Here is a 21,734-nt window from a genome sequence, read left to right on the forward strand (position 1 = left end):
GGTCTGGGCATAGATTCTCTGCTATTGAAGAGGGCCCCTGTGCTTCTAAGATTTGCTGAGCCACTGAGATAAAAACAATCCATTGTATGCCTTTAAGACGTGTATTGTCCTATGAATAGCTTTTTCATTGCTTTTTAAATATTTGTGTTACAGAAAAAAGAGTTTGACGTGGACACCCTCAGTAAATCAGAGCTTCGAATGCTCCTCAGCGTGATGGAAGGGGAGCTGGAGGCCAGAGACCTGGTCATCGAGGCCCTGCGGGTAAGGAGCTCCTAGGGCCCAGCCCTGTTTGATATTGTTTCCCTTTTTTGAAGGGCCAGTGACAAAGCTGCCTTTCTTAATTTTTGAACCAGGTAGATTTAAAATGTTACATCTGGTTAAAATATGCCCCTCAACACAAATGCCAAGCCATAATCTTTATAAACCCAAACACTGAAGTCAGATGGTCATTCTAACGGTGGGGATCGAGACTGAACTGTTTAGTGTGGGAAGCTTGAGACTTGAGCTGTATTGTTTCATGTGGTTATTTGGTAATAAGTGTTTAGAAAATTGGAAATTTGGTATCATATACATGTATGTGAGGTCAGAGAGGAAAGATTATGAGTCATTTGTAAAAGATATTACTGATAATAGATAGAGCTTTTCCTTCCTATGTAAATTATAAATGACTTATGTTCCGAAACTTCTAAGAGTTGAAAACTAATCTATATCCCTCTTAAAAGCTACGTGTATATTTTCACATAGTTTTATTACTTTTTCATCTGATCTTCTAGGAACTTTGAAATTTTCATAACTTGTGAAGTATTATCTTCTAATATATTACTTGGATACCCAAAATTCTGTAAAAATCATGTTTTTTTGATGCACAATCTCATAATTAGTTGTTCTTAATCGTGTACTTGTTTTGGTATATTAACCAAACCCAAGCATTTTTTTTTCTCTTTTTTTCTTTAATATAAAATACTTTGTATATAATCAGTTGTTTCCTGGCTTTTGGTCATTTGGCCAGGATGGCTGTATTTATTATGTATGAAATGTGGTCTTGGTCTCCCCCCTCGCCCCCGCTATGGAGTATGTCCTCAGACTTTGTCTTAGGAGGTTGTTTTAACATAGGAAAACCTGTGGATGTCCAATTGTTGCTGCCTATGGGTGCTAATATAGTGGGGGAAAGAGGTAATACTAATGGTGTGTGGTCAGACATAATGGAGACGATGGGCATGCTGAGAATTCAGTTGTGTGAGGAAGGGGTGGCTACAGTTCACTTTCACCGACTGGAAATTGGTACAGTGGAGGTAATGATTACTCCTTAGTCTGATGACAGAGAATGATTGCCTCTGAAAAATGGGAGTAGAGTTCTACCACCTGTAAGCCAATAACAAGTTGAAGGTGTGCTTTCTGAATGGCAAACCTTGCTAAGTAGACTTGAGCACAGTTTGGTTGTGAGACGGACTCCTCTCGTTCCACATTGGAAATATTCCCATGACTTGCCAATGTATATTTTTGGGACTAATGAACTTGATGGGAGACATGCTAGCGCAGTGGATCACTAACATGTATTCCACTCCACTTCAGGAGAGAGCAGGGTCCCCTGTGAGGCCAATAGTGTAGACTCTTGAGACCAAATGGATATGAAAGCTCCAGTTCTCCCTTAGGGATTTTTCTGTCTCTTTGTACTAACCTGTAAAAGGCATCAGCTCCTGGAGCATTTCCCACTACTTGCTCGAATGTTTGAACCTTTAGCAGAGCCTGTGTTTTTGTGATCACCTGAGCAAGCCTATTTATTTCTCTTCTTAACTTAATTGCAATACTTACAAATATAAGTAGAATTAAAGGCCTGCTAATGATGAGGGCTTGCCAAACTGAAAGGTGGTTTTTTTTTTTTTTTTTTTTAAACATTTCGCTTATTTATCTGTCAGAGAGAGTGAGCACAGGCAGACAGAGAGGCAGGCATAGGCAGAGGGAGAAGCAGGCTCCCTGCTGAGCAAGGAGCCCGACATGGGACTCGATCCCAGGACCCCGGGATCATGACCTGAGCTGAAGGCAGCCGCCCAACCAACCGAGCCACCCAGGTGTCCCACAAACTGAAAGTTTTTCATAGAATCAAGGAATGTTGGCATTGCGAGGAGCCTTACTACATAGTCTAGGTCAGTGGTTTGCATCCCTCCAAATCTAGTGGTGTGTTTTGTTTTGTTTTGCTTTTTTTTTTTTAAATAAAATGTTTTATATTATTCTTTTACTGTCCTGCAGTGAAATGTATGGATAAGTGTGCATGTAAGTAGGTTATGTTAAAAATAACCAGTGCACTGCCCTAATTGTGACATAAAATAACAGGAAAGTAATGTATAACAAAACACACATTTCAGTATATAAGTGGTCAGGTATATCTCATGGAAGACATGATAAAGGAAGCAGCAATTGGTGCCTGTTTGTAACATTGCCTAAGTGCAGTCATTGCAAAAGAATCCTGATCCAAGTGTGCCGTACTGAGACTCAGACACAGTGAGTGGGTTTGCTGTGCACGAGGTGATTTTTTTCCTGAGATGGTGAATGACTCTTGGTAAAGTTCCAAACAAAAGTACACACTTACATGGAAGCGGAGTCTGTGGAAAATTCTGTGTTTGTTAAAACTAAATTAAAACAACTTGTTTGTGTGTGAAAAGGAGTTACTCTTTAGCTCAGGTCATCATTCTGAACTGAAGGTTCTACTGAAAGGAATGACTAGAGGGACATTTGAAAGTTCCAGGGGACTTGAGACAGTTCCTGGATGTGGGGCACACACTTAGCCCTGCCCCCTAAGTGCCAGTCACTGTGCTAACAGATCACTGTCTAGGGTGCTGCCCCTGTGGAGAAGCACTGGACATGTTGTTCGGGTATTAAAATCCAAGCAAAGAAAAAGGAAGCCCAGAGAGATTGTGACTTAATCTCAGGTCGAAAATGTAGCATCCTTGAAGTTGGTATGTTTGGAGATTCTTAAAGCTTTTTGTCATTTTTTAAACTTGAGAGTTGTGATTGATTTATTTAGGTGATTATGTTTTTAAGAATAGAGGATATGATTTTTGTATACCTGTCATAGACTCACGGTGGTCAATTACTGATTGTTTCCTCGAGGGCATTCACTGGAACTAGTGAAACTGGGGAAATAACTACTTGGGTCCAGATGTGTCATTTAGTTGCCATTTCCGTCACCAGTGGAATATAGGTTAGTGACTGGCTAAAAACTGGGAATAGAGAGAATGTGGAACTTTTAATTTTATTTCATATTAGGAGATAAACATATTCAGGAATTAAAAATTCAAAATCTGTCCAATCAGTATGTTGTTATTCAGTTGGGAGAGAAATACACCTTGTTTAAAAAAAAATGTCAAAGTAATATTTCTCTGAAGGTGGGAAATATTTTTAAACTTAACATGTACCATGGACTATATGAAAATTTAGAAATGATTGTTATGAGGCATTAATTAATTAATCCTTTAGAGTTTTGGAATCTTTAAAAAGATATTTCAGGGGTGCCTGGGTGGCTCAGTTGGTTAAACATCTGCCTTCAGCTCAGGGTCCTGGGATCAAGCCCTGCATTGGGCTCCTTGCTCAGCAGGGAGTGTGGTCAGCTTCTCTCTTTCTCTGCCACTTCCCCTGCTTGTGCGATCTCACTCTCTCTCTGTCACATAAATAAAAATCTTAAAAAAAATATTTTGGACTAAGCTTTTTTACTTTGTTTAATCATGCTACCTTGATGTATTTTTTTTGAGAGAGGGAGAGCGTTCCAGTGGCAGTGAAGGGAGAGAGAAAATCCAAAAGCATGCTCAGTGTGGTTCCTGATGTGGGAATTGATCTCGAGACCCCGAGATCATGACCTGAGCCAAACATAAAAAATCACATAGATTATTGGATTGGCAGCAATAAGCTTTTCAGAACAATTCATAGATATGATTGGGGGGAGGGTATTATGAAATTATAATACATATCTTGGTACATTTACTATTTTCATGTTTAAGGTAAAAATATTTCCCAGTAAAACTCCTTGGCTTTATAACAGATGTAATGTTCAGGAGATTCATTTTTATTGGGGGGGGGGATTGTATTTTAAAAAGTACATTTTTGGAAAATATGAACTGCTTAACTGAAATATGTCTTAACTGCATAGGAAATATTCTATGAATGATACCCCCTCATCCACAAAAAGTAGGAATAAATCTTTGACTAAATAGATCGCTGAATGATGTTTAGAGAAAAATACTGTGAAGCTTAATTGAGAATATGCTAAATTTTCTGAAAACCACAATAGATACAGAGCTTTTTGAGTTAAATTTAATTAAATAATTAACCTGTTAAGAGATCATCTATTTGATGATAATTGTTTAGTTTGTGGAATCTTCTGGCTTTCACCTCTTTTTCCCTCTTGCTTCTAGAGTTTTTACCAGTATCTTAGTCGAATGGAAACAAGGGCAAAAACATGAAAATGCTCTAATTATAGAATTTTAGGAGTCAAAATTGTGGTTTAGCTTACATTTACAGGATCCAGCTGGCTGTTATTACTGTGAATTTACATAAATGTTACATCACCGAAACAATGAATTCCTTGGGCAGTCAGACCCAGATTTCTTGTATGCCTTCTTTTTCCTGATAAATGAGAATTAATAGTATTATTGACATGGCATTTCTTCCTCATAACCTATAGTTACTATAAAGTATGTGATACAGATTTTTAAGTATTATTTGCACTGAAACTGTAGAAATTACCAGTTTATTTCTTTGGATAGAATGTATTTATAGTATTTAACAGCATATGGGATATCAAATAGAGAATTGTCTTGTAAATGGCTGCAACAAAGAGACCCAAAGTATGATAGATTAAATATGAAGTTTATCTCTCCTCCCAATCTGGAGGTGAGTCATTTGTGCTGGGGAAGTATTTCTAAGCCAAGTGGTCATTTAACAGCCCAGATTATGTCTATTTTACTGCTTTCCTTAGGGAATTTCCCTCATTGGTATGATTGAAACTGTCAGTGACATGCCTACATCCCAAACCTATGGTAAAGAGGGCAAGAGAGGAAATGAAGGAGAAGCATATGTGCATAGGGGAGAACTTTGTGGACACACCTAGCAGAGTTCTGGCAAATGGTCCTGGGTGGCTGACTGGCTCCCTGGGAAGGGAGGACTTTGGAGGAAATCTAATAACCTAATGCACTCCATTATCTTGGTTTAATGTTATAAAATATCCTAGGGTATGGTACAAGAAGATAGATCCCTCCTCTCCTCCTTCCTTCAAATACTTGTTGAGTACCTACTGTGTGCCAAGTACAAAAATGAAAGTTCAAAGTGAATATAAGTGGAGATTAATTATTGTGCCAAAATTGGGTCCATTTAGAACATTGTATATACCTTTTATATGTTTAAAATTAATTGTTCCAAGTAGTGTCATTTGGGGCCACGTTTTAGTTTTCTCAGACTCTGACTCTATATGTTCAGATTTTGTCTAGGATGATCTTCCTTTCTAAAAAGCTTAACTGTTCATTGGATTCAAAATGCAATTAAAAAAAATGCTCTGAATGGTTTTGCTTTGAAGCAGGTTTTCTCCCCTCAGCACTAGTGACATTTGGGACTGGGTATTTGTTGCGGTTGTTGTGAGAAGAGGGACTATCTTGTACATTACAGTATGCTTTGCAGCGGCCCTGGTCTGTCTGCTCACTAGATGCCAGTAGCACCTCTGTAGATGTGGCAGCCAAAAAGGTCTTTCCTTGGGGGGTACACAATCACTTGGGAAACACTGTTGTAAAGTAATACTGGTCAAGAAAATGCTGCTCAAATACACTTCATTGTAAGCACAGCATCCATTATTGATTAAAAACTCTTGACAGTGTAGCTTTAGAGGGAACATACCTCAACATACCTCATATGAAAAACTGACAGCTAACACCATAGTCAGTGGTGAAAAAATTAAGAGCTTTTCTCCTAAGATCAGGAATCAGACAAGGGTGTCTACTCTCACCACTTTTATTCAGCATAGAAGTCCTAGCCATAGCAATCAGACAAGAAAAATAATAAAAGATATCCAGATTGATAAGAAGTAAAACTTCTACTGTTTGTAGATGACATGTTACTATATGTAGAAAATCCTAAAGAATCCACCAGAAAACTACTAGAACTAATAAGGTCAGAAGGGTCACAGGATATGAAATCAGTATACAGAAATCTATTGCATTTCTATAAACTAATAATGAATTGGCAGAAAGAAATTAAGAAAATCCTATTTACAATTGCACTAAAAATAATAAAATACCTAGGAATAAACTTTACCAAGGAGATGAAAAACTTGTACTCTGAAAACTATAAAACCTTGATGAAAGAAACTGAAGACAACACAAAGGGGAAGCCCTTTTATGTTCATGGATTGGAAGAATAAATATTATCAAGATGTCCATACTACCCAAAGCAATCTACAGATTTAATGCAATCTCTACAAAATACCAATAGCATTTTTCACAGAAGTAGAACATATAATCCTAAAATTGGTGTGGAACCACAAAAGACCCTGAATAGCTAAAGCATTCTTAAAAAAGAACAAAACTTGGTGGTATCATAGTCTCAGGTTTCAAGATAGACTACAAAGCTGTAGTAATCAAAACAGTATTATGGTGCTGTGGTACCTGGCTGGCTCCGTTGGAAGAGCAGGGGACTCTTGATCTCAGGGTTGTAAGTTTGAGCCCCACATTGGGAGTAGAGATTACTTTAAAAAAAATCCAAATAGTAAGGTTCTGGCACAAAAATAAACACATAGCTCAATGGAGCAGAATAGAAAATGCAGAAATAAAACCCACAATTATGTGGTCAATTAATCTTCAACAAAGGAGACAAGAACATGCAATGGGAAAAAGTTTCTTCAACGAATTGTGTTAGGAAAACTGAACAACTATATGTGAAGGAATGAAACTGGATGACTTTCTCATGCCATATGCAAAAATAAACTCAAAATGGATTAAAGACCTAAATGTGAGACCTGAAACCATAAAAATCCAAGAGGGAAGTCTGGCATCAGCCATAGCATTTTTCTAGAAAGGTCTCCCGAGGCAAGAGAAACAAAAGCAAAAATAAACTATTAGGACAACATCAAAATACAAAGCTTCTGCACAACAAAGGAAACAGTCAACAAAACTGAAAGACAACAGAATGGGAGAAGACATTTGCAAATAATCTATCCAATAAAGAGTTAGTATCCAAAATATATAAGGAACTTAATACAACTCAATGCCAAACAAAATCTAATTAAAAATGGACAGAAGATATGAACAGACATTTCTCCAGTGAAGACGAACAGATGGCAAAGGGACTCAAGAAAAGATGCTCAACATCACTCAGCATCAGGGACATGCAAATCAAACCCACAATGAGATATCACCTTACACCCGTCAGAATGGCTAATCTCAAAGACCCAAGAAACCAACAAATGTTGGTGAGGATGTGGAGAAAAAGGAGCCCTCATCCACTGTTGAGGGAATGCAAACTTTAGCAGTTACTGTGGAAAATGGTACAGAGGTTCTTTAAAAAGTTAAAAATAGAACTACCATGTGATCCAGTAATTCCACTGTTGGTTATTTACCCAAAGAATACAAAAACACTGGTTTGAAAAGCTACGTGAACCCATATGTTTATAGCAGCATAATTTACAATAGCCAAGTTATGGAAGCAGCCCAAGTGTCCATAGGTGGATGAATGGATAAAGAAAATATGGTGTGTGGGACGCTTGGGTGGCTCAGTCAGTTAAGCACCTGCTTTTGGCCCAGATCATGATTTTAGGATCCTGGGATCCGAGTCCTGTGTCAGGTTCCTTGCTCCTCGGGGAGCCCACTTCTTGCTCTGCCTGTCACTCCCCTTGTTTGAGTGCGCGTGCTTTCTGACAAATAAATAAAATCTTTAAAAAATGTGGTGTGCAGGCACCTGGGTGGCTCAGTGGTTAAGCCGCTGCCTTCGGCTCAGGTCATGATCTCAGGGTCCTGGGATCGAGTCCCGCATCGGGCTCTCTGCTCAGCAAGGGAGCCTGCTTCCTCCTATCTCTCTCTGCCTGCCTCTCTGCCTACTTGTGATTTCTCTCTGTCAAATAAATAAATAAAATCTTTAAAAAAAAATGTGGTGTGCGTATATACACAAACACACACACACACACAATGGAATATTAGTCATAAAAAGAAATGAAATCTGGGCTGTTTGCAACATGAATGTATCTAGAAAGTATAATGCTAAGTGAAATAAGTCAGAGATGATTTCACTTACATTTGGAAATCAAAGTGAACAAGAAAAAGAGAAAACAAACTTTTAACTAGAGAGAGCAAACTGATGGTTATCACAGGAGAGGATGGTGGAGGGATGGGTGAAATAGGTGAAGGGGATTATGAGTACATTTATCATAATGAGCACTGAGTAATGTGTAGAATTGTTGAATCACTGTATCGAACACCTGAAACTAATAAACACTGTATATTAACTATACTGGAATTAAAAATACATTTTCTTATGAAATAAGTGATTTGTCTTTGAACTATTTTCCTTCAAAACTAAATATTTAAAAATGCCCATTTAAGAAATTTCATGACTCTTTCAAAACACACCACATTTTATTTAAAATTGCATTATAGTTTCATGTGCAGGAATGAAATGCTTTGCTTTTTCTGTTAAAAAACCTGTATAGTTGCATGGCTCAGTGTTGGAGTCTTCACATAGAACAAAGGCGAACTCTTCAAATAAAATAAAATCATTAAACAGAAGAATGCTTCCACTCTGGGTTTGAAAGCAGCCACTGCTGTACTGCAGACTATTGTGAGCTTTTCCTCATATGACATGTCTGTTAAATCATGATAAAAGAGGAGCATTCTGGTTTCAGCTAAGTAAAACATGCAGCCTTTTGTATTTCAGAATTCTCCTATGACTTCAGGCAATTGATTGACCAAAACATACCCTTTTCTGTTCCTTTTAATTAATGAATGATTTAATTTGCTAAGCAGAGCTGAATTCATGAAAACATAAATTGTTTCCTTTTCTGTCCACTGAGATAACGCCTTTGTTCCATGTCTAGCGAAAAGGAAGGGGAGTTGACCAGACGGTGTGTTGTTTCTGCATGCAAATCACTTCTCATAAAATAGAAATAGCTGATCATTCTTAAATAGCATTGTATTTTGTCCAGTAGGACAGACATAGGAAGTGTCACTTTTGATTCTTCTGAGAAATTTTATTTTCCCTGATGAACATTTACTACTAGTGAAGGGACAAAATGGAATACCAGGCAAAATAGTGCTTTTTTATATATTAAGAAATGAAGATTGATGTGCTGTGAAAGCAAAATGTTTATCAATATTATGTAATAAGCAACTGAACTCAAGCAACGTTTTCTTGCTGGTGATTATTAATAAATCATTAGGTCATCTGTGAGAACAAATTAAAGCACATTGTTCAGCTCAATGATGTACCATTTGTTTTACACTGGGTTCAGGATAGATTCAGAGTTACAAATGGCATGAAAACAGGAATACATTTTGGAGACTGTGCAGATTATCGTAATTTTGGGGACTGTTCACTTAATAGTTTCTTTTAAGAATTACTTCCTTGTGATCTGAGAATACAGAATGTTCCTTTGAGGTGAGGCCTTCTAATAACACTTTAACCTCTTGTTATACTCAGTGGCTAAGCTACAGGTCATGTGTTCTTTTGGGAATTTCATTTGCTATGTTTATGACAAAATCGGTCTTGATTAGAAGAGGAAACAAGGATCTAAGATAGTATTCAAAATTCTACCTTCTCTCTGGTTGTGATTATTTTGGAAAGAAGCATAAGAGGTTTCATCTTCTCCCTTTTGATTTTTGGAGTCAAAATGTAAATAGGTATTGAACACATAGGAGTATTTGTATCCCTTTGTCCACGTGAAATGATGATTTTTTTAAAGGTTTTATTTATTTATTTGAGAGCGAGACAGTGAGAGAGAGCATGAGCGAGGAGAAGGTCAGAGGGAGAAGCAGACTCCCCTTGGAGCTGGGAGCCCGATGCGGGACTCGATCTCAGGACTCCAGGATCATGACCCGAGCCCAAGGCAGTCCTCCAACCAACTGAGCCACCCAGGCATCCCTACATGAAATGATCTTTGAACATGGTGGGGATCTTTGAGAAGAAGGCAAGGGGATTGGGGGATCCATGTATCCATTCATTCAACAGATGTTTGTATCTTTAGGTATGTCTTGGGTTTCAGTGGTGGTGAGCAAGGAGCATGAGTTTTCTGAAGAGTCCAGTGGGAGAGAGGGACATTAAAATAATAAGCCAAAATACTGAAGCTCACATTACGATTACCAAGGAAAGAATGCCATGAGAAGAGAGATTACTCTAGATTGGTCAAGAAAGTTCTCTCTGAGAAATTGACACCCCCCTGAGACTTGGAGGGATATCAGGAATATAGTTGGAAGAAGAGTGTTCTTACAAAGGGAACAGCACATTCAAGGACCCTAAGAGAAGAAAGAGCTTGGCAATTTATACGAACTGCAGGAAGTCGGAGAACAAGAGAGAATGGCACAAGATGAAATACAGAGCTAGGCTGTGGCCAGATCATGCTGGAGAGTGAAGGCCATGATAGGGTTGGATTTCATTTTATGTCAGGGTAGCCACTGAAGTGTTTAAGCTTGAGAATGCCAGTGATTCAACATGATTTTCCAAAAGATTCTAACAGCATAATTATATTGTATTTGATTTTTTGCATTAAAATTTTAATTTTAATTTATTGAATGTGAATATTTAATGTAAATATTTAAAACTTGTCACCATTGTCAAGGGAAAAAATTACAAAGGTCACCCTAGCTGCAAGACAGACGAAAGTTTGTAGGAGAGCCAGAATGAAGGCAGAATGTCATAGGGGTTGTCTAAGAAATGTGAATTTCTCAGATGCTTATAATTATTGTCCTTTAAGAAGGCATGGAAAATGTTCCTGCTAGTCACTTTTGTCATGTAGCAGTGAACAGTGTCTTTAGACTGTTAAGCTGATTATGGTTTTTAAGGTGTTGTGCACCTAAAATAGAATGGATAAGGTATGTTCTCCACGTGAAATTTTTTGAAAGGCAAAATTCTATCTTCAGTTTTACTCTTTCCAATACAGTTCATCTCATTCAGTTTAGATTTTTACGTCAAATGAATTTTATACTTAGAAGCCCTCTTCTTTCAAGATTACTATGCATTTCTACAGGCATATCTGTTCTAAAATAAACTTCCTTTTTAATTTTTTCACACAGGATTGGGTAGAGTAGCAGAAGACGGCTTCACGTGGGGCTAAAAGTGACCTAGCCACAATAAAAATGTTTCAGCAGTGTCTGAATTTGTCCTGCTCGGATGAATCCATTTTGGCCTGTCTCAAGTGGACCCTTGCGGGGCCCCTGTTCACGTGATTATGCTGTAGTGAAAAAGACTTCCCCTTAAACTCTCTCCTTTTCTTTATACTTTGAGGTACAGGACGGATCTTGGTCATCTTTGTATCTCATAAAATGGGCGGTGCCTCATTCTCCAGGGTAGAACTCTCTTCAAGGTGGAGGGTGGCAGATGGGAACGAAGGCAAATCGGCAAAATAGTGAGGCCTGCAGGGTTTGGCTGTGAGAGCAACTTAGAGAGAGAGAGGTGATGTGTCAAGTGTTGTCCAGGCAGAACTATTCCCCTCCCTGCCCCGCCCAGAGGGGCTTAGGAATTTGACAAGCTTCTAAAATGTATTGGGAATCAGATCCTATTATATTATTATTATTATTTTTTAAAGATTTTATTTATTTATTTGACAGAGATCCCAAGTAGGCAGAGAGGCAGGCAGAGAGAGAGAGGAGGAAGCAGGCTCCCCGCCGAGCAGAGAGCCCGACGCGGGGCTCTATCCCAGGACCCTGAGATTATGACCTGAGCCGAAGGCAGCGGCTTAACCCACTGAGCCACCCAGGCGTCCCCCCTATTGTATTATTTTTAAAAGCGACTTTTTACGTGTGTGGGAATGGCATGATAAAAATACTCGCTCTACAAATTATAAACTCGTGCTTTTTGGTTTGCCAGTCTTTCCCCCTATCTCCGAATGTAGACATCGTATTCTTTATAATATTAAATCTTTGATTTTTAGTGGCGTTCACTTTGCATGAATAATTGCTTGCAACCACCTCTGTTTGCAATCATGTAAAAGTGAAAGGAGGGAGGTGGTTCTCTAGTGAACTGAAACAGTTTCTTTTCCACAGCCTCCTCACTCCACTCTGCGATTGGGGGTTACCCGCAGACAAACTGAAATCCAAAGAAGGGGCCGTTGGATTTGGCCTGTGTTGCTCAGGAGGGGCTAGGTTTGCTGCTGTTTCCTGTAGGTTGAAGTCTGAGCAGGACATAGAGATGAAAAGGGATTTAACATTGTGATGTTTTTATCATTTGCCAGGCACTTCCCCTGTATTCTCTCCTCTTGTCTCTGTGACATCCCTTGAAATCAGGGATTGTGCCCCCCGCTTTAGGAATGGAGAAACAGACAGAGAGTAAGCCACTTTCTGGCTGACTCCTAACCTCAACTCACGATTCCTCTGCTTCAAAGGCGGCATTAATGAAACTAGAGCTGGTTGACATTTGTGGGTTCTTTATTTTAAAACACTGTGAATTCCCAGAACATTTCCCACGCACCTGTAATCAATTGTAAATATCAAAAGCTGCGCGGAAATGGTTAGGCAATCTTCAAATGTGTAATCATTCATTTGCTGTTCCCTCCCCATTGACTGCAGGTAATTACCAACAGAAGTAAATCCTGCAAGACTTCTAAGATCTTATTGAATGGCAATTATGATAATGTAGAAAAGCATCATTGATTTCTTAAAATGTTTTCCTCTAATTATCATCCCAAGTGCAAAAAAGTTTGTACTTTTCTGTAATTAGGATATTCTCATCTTCTGGATGAGAACATGTTGGAACATTTAAATGCTGTATTATCCAAATTTACTCTAGGAGAATGAAGATTTATAAAGTGGAGAAGAATGCGATAGTTAGGGCACTGCCATTTCCATTCTTACCGTCCCACTTCTTAGTCATTATTAAATCTGTTTCTTGTAGTTAATTGTATTTCATTTTTTTACTTTTTTTGATATTTGATCACCTTCTTTTTCAGTTTTCATTTGCATCTAAAAAATGGCAGGTAGTAAATTGAGTCGTTAAATAGAAATGTAGTTTGGTTTTCATGAAAGGGTGTTGTACTGATTTCCTTGAGTTATATAATCCTTTGATTCTTTTTTTTCCCCCCAATCAATGGAATTCGTGAATGCAGGGAATTTGTGAGAGTGTGTATGTAGGCAAGTAATAATAGATTCACTGCCAATAAGGAGTTCAGTATTCTTAATAATTAGCATGTTAAAATGCAGATATATCGTTGACCTTGTTAGATTTCTTTTCACAGAGGCTAAATCAACAGAATCATATCATTTTTAAAAAGATCATTTTAGATAAATCTCTAAATAATCCCTAAAAATTAATTTGGAGTTGACAGTGATTTTTCTGTTGATGGGTCTTTTCCCATGAGTGACTGGGAAGAAATCTTACATAGACACTCTGGAAGGTGCATTGGTCTTTGCTCTGTAGTATCTTGACAAAATAAGAAGACCTCACTGGTGTATTAGGAAACTTTCCATCATCCTCTCTGCTTGGCTGGATCAGCGGTTCCATGAATTTTTGTGCCTGTTGTGGGGGACAGCAATAAGATGTGAGTTTGGTTGGAGGGATGATAGGTGGCACAATTAAAAGGAAGAGCTTTAGAGACCCTTCATGGGAATTGTTAATATGTGAAATTCTTAATGAGTTTAAATTTCAAACAGTTGAGGATTGGAACTCACTGTAGGCTCTGAGGTAGGAAAGGATATGACAAAAACAGTGTTTAAAGGAGATTATGTTAACCACTTTTGAATGTAGATTGACAGACTAAGGGAGAGAAGGGATCTGAGGAGGCAATTACAGTTGACATTTATTAAAGTCCAGGTTCTTTAAAGCTCTGAATTCTGTGAGATGGCTCTAAATGTAGGTGATGCGCTATTGGGGAGTATTACAAGGACTTGAATAGATTGAGAGGAGACTGTGAATAAAAATAACTCCTCCAGGATAAGAGCACATTATTTTCTAACTCGTGACAGCAACCAGTAATTTCAAAAGCAATTTCAGTGTCAGGGTATAAACCCTTTTTATTGTTAAAGGATATTGTGTTCGTGCCCCATGTGAATTCATACTTAAGTAATTCGGCATCAGCTGCAGTGCTCCCAATAGCTTTTTTATAGCAATAGTGCTAGTCCTTCAACATGCATCCAACAAATATTTATTGAATATATTCTGTCATGCCAGGTGCGGGGCACCGGGAAGAGAGTAGCAGCAAGGCAGTCCCTGCACTCATGGGACTTACTGTCTAGGACCGGAGACTAACCATGACTAACAAGTCCCATTTGTGACAAATGCAGCAAAGGACAAGGACTGAGCACTAAGATTATGTCCCATAATTCTGCTGTTTTTCTCAGACACACTATGGAAGGCCATGTAAAAGCAGGGTCAAAGTAAGCATAGTAATCACTAAGCAAAACATTAACATTTTCCAGTGTATTTAACAAAAGGAAAATAGCTGTGCTTCCCCAGTTTGCTCCTTACCTATTGTGTTCCCTAGGTTGTGTGCAACTCCTCCCCAAAACTGTTTGTTTTGGGGGTTTCTCCTGCTGTGCTTTGTCTCCTGCTCCTTTCTTAGATGCAGATGGTGGCTTCCTGCATTTTCTTGCTTTTCAAAGTGGGTGCTAGTCTCCCCTATTTGACATTATTGAGTTCTATGAGATTACAAAGCAGTACTGCTATTTGTACTACTGACTTGAAAGAGATTTTTTAAAAAGCCCCATTTATTACTTACATACATCCTATTACCAATTCTGTAGGATTCTGCCACAACTCTGGTGGTGATTAGGCAAGATGAAGATGAAGGTGTTTTGCTTTAAAATGAATTCTTTCTCAGGGAGTCCTGTGTTTACTCACAAAAAGAGATCCTCTGGGAGTATTTTCTATCTAGACAAGTTTGAGTCTTGCGATGAACACTCTTTAAAGTTCTTACCTGTGATCCTTCCTGCTAGAGAGGAGAAAGGATACATAGGTAACAACGTGCTCTCACTTTGTCATCCATTGCTGTGCTCCAAGCCCATCCCAGGACTTACTGGCGTTAAGCCACATCAGACATTTATTTTGCTCACAAATCGGCATTTTAGGTGGGGTTTGGGATGGGCAGCTCACAGTCTGCATCTCATGTAGCAGTGGAGGAGACTGAGAAGAGGGGAGGATCTCCTTCCAAGACGGCTCCCTTATGTCTGCTGTCTGCTAGGAGCTCTGTGGAGACTGGCCTGGGGGCTTGGGTTCCCCACTTGGGCTTCCTTGTCACAGAGTGGCTAGGACCCATCAGTGAGCAGCCTAAAAGGCAGGAAATAGAATTTGCCAGTTCTTTATCATCTGGGTCACAAAGTTACTTTGCACTCCTTTGGATCTGTTAAGCAGTTACAGGACTGAGATTCAGGGGAAGAGACACAGACCTGACCACCTGGAAGGAGCGTCAAAGAATGTGATAATGTTCTCAAAATTCCAGAAAACTGCTACTTGTCATTTACTGAGCCTTAACTGCTATTTTGCACTCAATGTGGATGATCTCATTTATTCCCCACAGGTCTCCCTTGAAGGAGATACTATTATTATCTTGCTTTTAGACTCATGGTTAAGTAACATGTTCTCTGTCACACAACTGTCAAGTGGGGAGCCAGAACTTGGACCCAGGCTTGCTGACTTCCAAGTGCATCTTTTTAACCATCCTCCTGAGTAATCTAGGGCAGGAGAGCAATGTACTTGCTACCAACTCAAATGCAAGACAGACTTATAGGTAAGAGTAAATCACACATGAAAGAGTTCTAATGAAGATGAACAGTGGATGCCTTCTGGGAAGAGGTGGCAATCCAGGAGTCTTTTGAGGAATGAGTACATTAATGACTAGAATTGAGAAGTGGATGTGTGTCAGAAGAGCAGCGTGAACACAGGGTCTGTGTGTGCTCTGGACACGGGAGGTAAGTTGGCCTGGAGCACAGGCTTATGCACCAGTGGAGCAGGAGATAGGACAGGCTGCATCAGGCAGGTTTGGAATGTCAAGCTGATACATTTGTGTGCCTAATAGGATAGGCAGGGCAGAGTCCCTCAGGATTTTTGAGCAAGAGAATGGACTAACTTGAGGCATTAGTTCTTACAGTGTGTTTCCAGACCAGCTGCGTCAGCATCCCATAGGAACCTTACTGGAAATGTAAATTCTTAGACCCCCACCTTAGACTAACTCAGAAACTCTGTGGATAGAGCAAAGTATTCTGTGGTTTCACCTGCCCTCTAGGTAGGTGGTGGTGGGCTTCAGTTTGAGAACTACTGATATGAGGGATGGTCATTTGTTGTGAAGCGGGTGTGTTTAGATAACATAACTTCAGGGTGAACTTAAAATCCCTGCTGCTGATTTAAATCCCTGAAAGCTGGAAAGACTTTCTGCTCAGTCCGCAGGATGGGCAGCCAAATTGGTGGCTGATGTTGGTTCTGGTTGTAAAGAGTTTGATGAGGAAAAGGCAGCCAATGGCTAGTCTCTGGACAATTTCTCCAAAAGCCATCATTAAGTGTCTGTGGAAATAGTGCTCAACGAGCTTTCTTTAATTCTTGGATTAAAATAAAACATCAGTTATGAAGACATTAAGAACTGTGTGCAATAATTGTATCCTATTAGAGATGTTGTTGTTTTTATTTACTTCTTATATCCCTATGTGTTCCACAGGGGATTTGAGGTGCCTGACAAGAATATAAAATAGCAAAATAGAAAAATAGGAGTGTGTGAAAATCAAGATTTTGGAACCAGAACAGCAGTTTACAAACCTTGGAGTCATAGATGCTTTCTTCTAACAAGATGTTACTTGAGGGGCAGTACATTGAAAACAAGCTGAGCCACTGGGTGGAAGCAGAGTCTGGGGCTGTAAGCCTCCTGAGAGGGAAAATCAAACAAGAATAGGACGACAGGATTTGTATTGTTCATAAGGAAAACGGCCTGGCAGTTACTTCCTCGGGGGAAGGCAGACTCGTGGTCCTGAGGTCTAAAATTTCTCTTGTGCCTTTTCAAATTGGAGGTGTTGGGTAGTGTGCGTTGTTTTCAGCACAGTCCACATAAAGTGTTGATAGCTGAGGGTGTATCATCCAGGGACCTGAGTGAGAGGCGGGATGAAGGAGCTGGGGTGAAGGTGAAGGGGGTTGGGTGGCCGTGAGGGCTGGCTGGGACAGTGGGGTTTTAAATGCACAGCTTTCTGACTGTGCTGGGGACGAGGCATGCATTAGATCCTCTAAATAAACAGATGGGCTGTGTGACCTTCAAACCATTTGCCAGGATGATCTCATATCATTTGCTGGTGTTTTTGTCCAATCAGTTTATATACACGCTTTTCAGACTGAACAAGTCTATCACCTATATTCAGATATGGTTAGGCTAAGCAGTACCTGTAAAAATTTGAACAAGAGATCAAAGCAAATACTTGTATGTGTTTCCAAAAGAAAATGAGAGTCAGTGTTAAATAATTTTGCCTTATAACACTTTTTCTACAAATTTATGATGTCTGGCTATTACAGACATTGTTTATGTTAGGATTTTATGAATGTACTTTGTGGTTTAAGTACTGTTAGTTGACATTAAGCGTTCTCCTATAGCACTGTAATAATTTTGCAAAACAAGGTCTTTAGTCAATGTACTTCAACTTGGAAGTTCATCAGTTTGAAAGCTTATCAGTTTTCAACATGTTTGGTTTGGGACTTTGCAGTTCTCTTTGTTCTTTATGCTTTGACAACCAGTTTCTGCCACACCTGGAACAGCTCTAATGGTTTAAAGCCTTAACTGCATTTTGACAGCCCTGTAACACACAGTGTTGTTACTCATTTGTTCTTCCTGCCCAGTGAGTTGCCTATTGATTTTCATTCCCTTGTTGCTGCTTTCTGTAGTGTCATTGAGTGGATAGTTTGTTTTTAAATTGTAGCTAAACAAGTATCACTTATGATAAACATTCACTGCCATTTTTGCTTCATAGCAAGTTAGGCTACCCCCTTTACAATGGGATTATTTCTAGTTATGAGGCAATATTAAATATATAAACATCTTGTTTAAGAAAAAAAGTCACTGTATAAGAAACTAGGTTTTATCTTGATATATGTAACAGAGGAGTGAAGATGACCAGATGGCAATAATAATGGAGCAGACTTTTAACAGTTTTACTAGTAAAAATAATTATTTATGAGAATTGAGAATTTATATAAGCTTCATAAAATGTAACAGTTTCCTCTACAAGCTGTTCAAATGTCTCTTCATTGGTCTTTGTCTTAACTGCACAGGTAGCATTATGTGATGCTTTAGTCACTAACTCTTTTTCTTTTTTTTTTAAATTTTATACATGATTTATAGGATCCACAGGATTACTGTTTTTCTGTGGCTGTTTTTCTCAGTAATAATTGGGTTTTAATCTATCATGGACCAGAAAGTTATACAACTTTTACTTAATGGAAACCTGTGTCACCAGATTGTTAAATTCTGACTGAAAATTTATCCCCAAGTATTACCATCCTAACATAGAGGTAACTAGGTTATTTCAACACTGTTTCATGTTCTCCATTTTTTAATCAAGCATTTTAAATATTTTCCATGTTTCTAGTGTTCATAAATTGTAGCCTTGTTGACTTACAGTATTTCATATGGTTGAAGAACTACAACTTAATTATTTTTCTGTGTTCTTTCATCTGTTGTTTTCCTGCTAACTATGTAAATGGGTGGTTTTCAGCAGAAACCACACAGGCACTATGAATCAAAAAGGAGGCCTAAATAACCAGGACAGATGACACCCATTACATCATCTTGACGCATACTGGCTGAACAAGAGCCTCTGCCATGGATATCTTTTAGAAATGTTTTAGCTTAGAAAAAGCCTTCTTAGGAGATGTGCGGCCTGTTCAAATGCACTGGCTTGTAAAAGTCAGTGTCCTCTTAATGCACATTAGTAACACCTGCTAATGATTTCAGGATGACCTGTTCGTATAGAATGAAACCTATAGTTTAAGTGGGAATGGTTTTAAATGACATAATTTACAAGTAATTTTAACAGTTTTATTATTTAATGTGTATAATTTCCTCTAATTATTAAAGCAGTAAATGTTCTTTGTAGAGTATCTTAAAAAGGCACAAAATGATATTTTCATCATTCAGAAGTAACCATTTTTCTCTGCATTAATGAAGAGATATAATCTCTCTCTCTTAAAATAGGATCATGCTCTACATAGTAATTTGGGGACCTGTTTTTCTTCACTCTTTATCTCTTTTTCTTTTCTTTCTTTCTTTCTTTTTTTTTTTTTTTTTTTGGTAAGATTTTATTTTAGAGAGAGTGTGAGGAGCAGGAGGGGCACAGGGAGAGGGAGAGAAAACCCCAAGCAGACTGTGCACCAAGCATGAGCCACTTGTGGGGCTTATTTCACAACCCTGAGATCATGACCTGAGCTGAAATCAAGAGGCAGGCATTTGGGGTGCCTGGGTGGCTCAGTGGGTTAAGCCTCTGCCTTTGGCTCAGGTCATGATCCCAGGGTTTGGGATCTGAGACCCGCATCAGGCTCTCTGCTCAGCAGGGAGCCTGCTTCCACTTCTCTCTCTCTGCCTACCTCTCTGCCTGCTTGTCAAATAAATAAATAAAATCTTAAAAAAAAAAAAAAGAGGCAGACATTTAACCAATTAAGCCACATAGGCACCCCTCAGCATCCTGTTTTCCTAATATATTGTGAACATATTGCTAGATACTCTTCAACATTGTGATTTTTAATTGCTGCATATCATGGATTTAATAAACCTCAGTGGTCCAAAATCTACTCACCATCTTAGATTATATGAGTTATTGCTGTGGCTCCTCCTCTGAAGGCACCCCCAGTTCCCTTGGTCCTCTTACTTTGCCCAGTCACTTGGCAAAAACGTCTTGCTTATTAAATTCAACTTTCTGCCTACTTCATGCCCACACAAGTAGGGTTATGCAGGCTGGAGAAAAACCACCCAGCCTTGCTGACTTGTCTCACTTTAAACTCACAACAGTATTCTCTTCTGGATACTTTATGCTGGTTGGCATTTTATCACATTTCTTAACACTCGGCTCACCTGTTCCCCTAAATTATTTCACAGTTTTGCCTTCTGAGATCTTCCTTCCACACGTCCTCCCTTTGCTTCATTCTCAGCTTCTTTCAATTTCACTGGGAGCCGGAAGCAATCAGCACTTGCATAGTCTGTCGGTGTCACGTCACTCAGTTCACTGGCATCTGCACAACATACCCACATCTCCTGTCACCGAGGGCAGACTGTCCATGTGCTGGGCTCTGGTTCAGCTGGCCATTGTGCACCTGATTCTATGCCTTCTCAAATACCCAGTTACATCTTCAGCAATTATCCTACCCTTGTGGGTTATCGAATTTTGTCCTTCATTTGACCCTGCCTTCCCCCACTATGCAGCTGCATTTTCCCCCTCTGTTACAGCAAAGCTCCTTGAAATAGTTGTCTACTAGTTGATGCCATCCCTTGTCTTCCATTCTTTCTTGGTCCTATTCTAGTCAGGCTTTTTCCAGCACTAGCCCAACCAAAAGTCAGTCCATTTTTGTAGTTGCCAGGAAGAGAAAAGAAAACAAAACAAAACTTGGAGGAAGACTTGGTTCCTCTTTTTCTTCCCACCCTCGTATGCAGTCTCTCTGCAAATCTCTTTGGCTCTAACTGTAAGATACACTTTGACTGCTGCTGCTTTAGTTCCTGTTGTTGTTTGTCTAGGTCCTTTTGCGCTGCTGTAACAAAAACGCCACACATAGATTGGGTGACTCTAAAAACAAACGTTTCCACAGTTGTGGAGGCTGGGAGTCCAGGATCAAGACTCCGTGTTTGGTGAAGAGCCCATGTTCATGTCCTCACATGTTGAAGGTGCAAGGGAGCCCTTCTGTTCATAAAGAGACTCCCCTCTTGACCCAGTCACCTCCCAAAGGCTCCATCTCCAGATGCCATCACCTTGGGGATTAGGTTTTAACATATGAATTTTAAGGGGACACAGACATTTAGTATGGCACTGCTATAACAAAATTATCACAAACTTAGTGGCTTTAAAAATAACACAGATTATTAACTTATATTTCCAAGGTCGGAAGTATAAAATGGGTGGTCAGGACTTGGTTCCTTCTGGAGGGTCTGTTGGAGAATATTTCCTTGTCCTTCCCAGCTTCTAGAGGCTGCCTACATTCCTTAGCTTCTGGCTCCTTCCTCCGTCTTCAAAGCCAGCTGTATACTAAGTAGTTTCTCCTCCCTTCTCTCCTTCCATAGTCTCATCTCCTTCTGACACTTCTGGTTCTCTTTTGAGGACCCAAGTGACTATATTCAGCTCACCTTCATAATCTTGGCTACTCAGTATCCTTAACTTAATCACATCTGTGCAGTCCCTTTTGCCAGCTAAGGTAATATAATCAAAGGTTCCAGAGATTAGGACATCTTTGTAGATAATTATTCTGTCTACTGAAACCCTCTTGCCTGGATTATTTCAATAGCCTCCTTAGTGGTTCCCCACTTCTGCAGCTGCCCCAATAAAGTCCGTGTTCTCCAGAGCAACCAGAATGGTCCTCTTATAATAGAAGACAGAGCATGGCATCCTTCAGCT

At 39.3% G+C, this 21,734-nt stretch overlaps 1 protein-coding gene across 4 annotated transcripts in view; it reads left to right on the plus strand.

Moving 5' to 3' along the window:
* CTTNBP2 (cortactin binding protein 2) overlaps positions 1–21,734 on the plus strand; it is a 150,155-nt gene that overhangs the window by 12,060 nt on the left and 116,361 nt on the right. For all 4 annotated transcript variants that reach the window (XM_082693815.1, XM_082693812.1, XM_082693814.1 and 1 more), the window contains exon 2: positions 154–261. Coding sequence is in view for 3 of the 4 variants with exons in the window: in XM_082693812.1 (XP_082549938.1) it covers positions 154–261 (108 nt within the window). In the remaining variant the exon portion in view is untranslated. The remainder of the gene's footprint in view (positions 1–153; positions 262–21,734) is intronic.

This window comes from Mustela nivalis (genome assembly GCF_964662115.1).
Source record: "Mustela nivalis genome assembly, chromosome: 12".
Lineage (NCBI taxonomy): Eukaryota > Metazoa > Chordata > Mammalia > Carnivora > Mustelidae > Mustela > Mustela nivalis.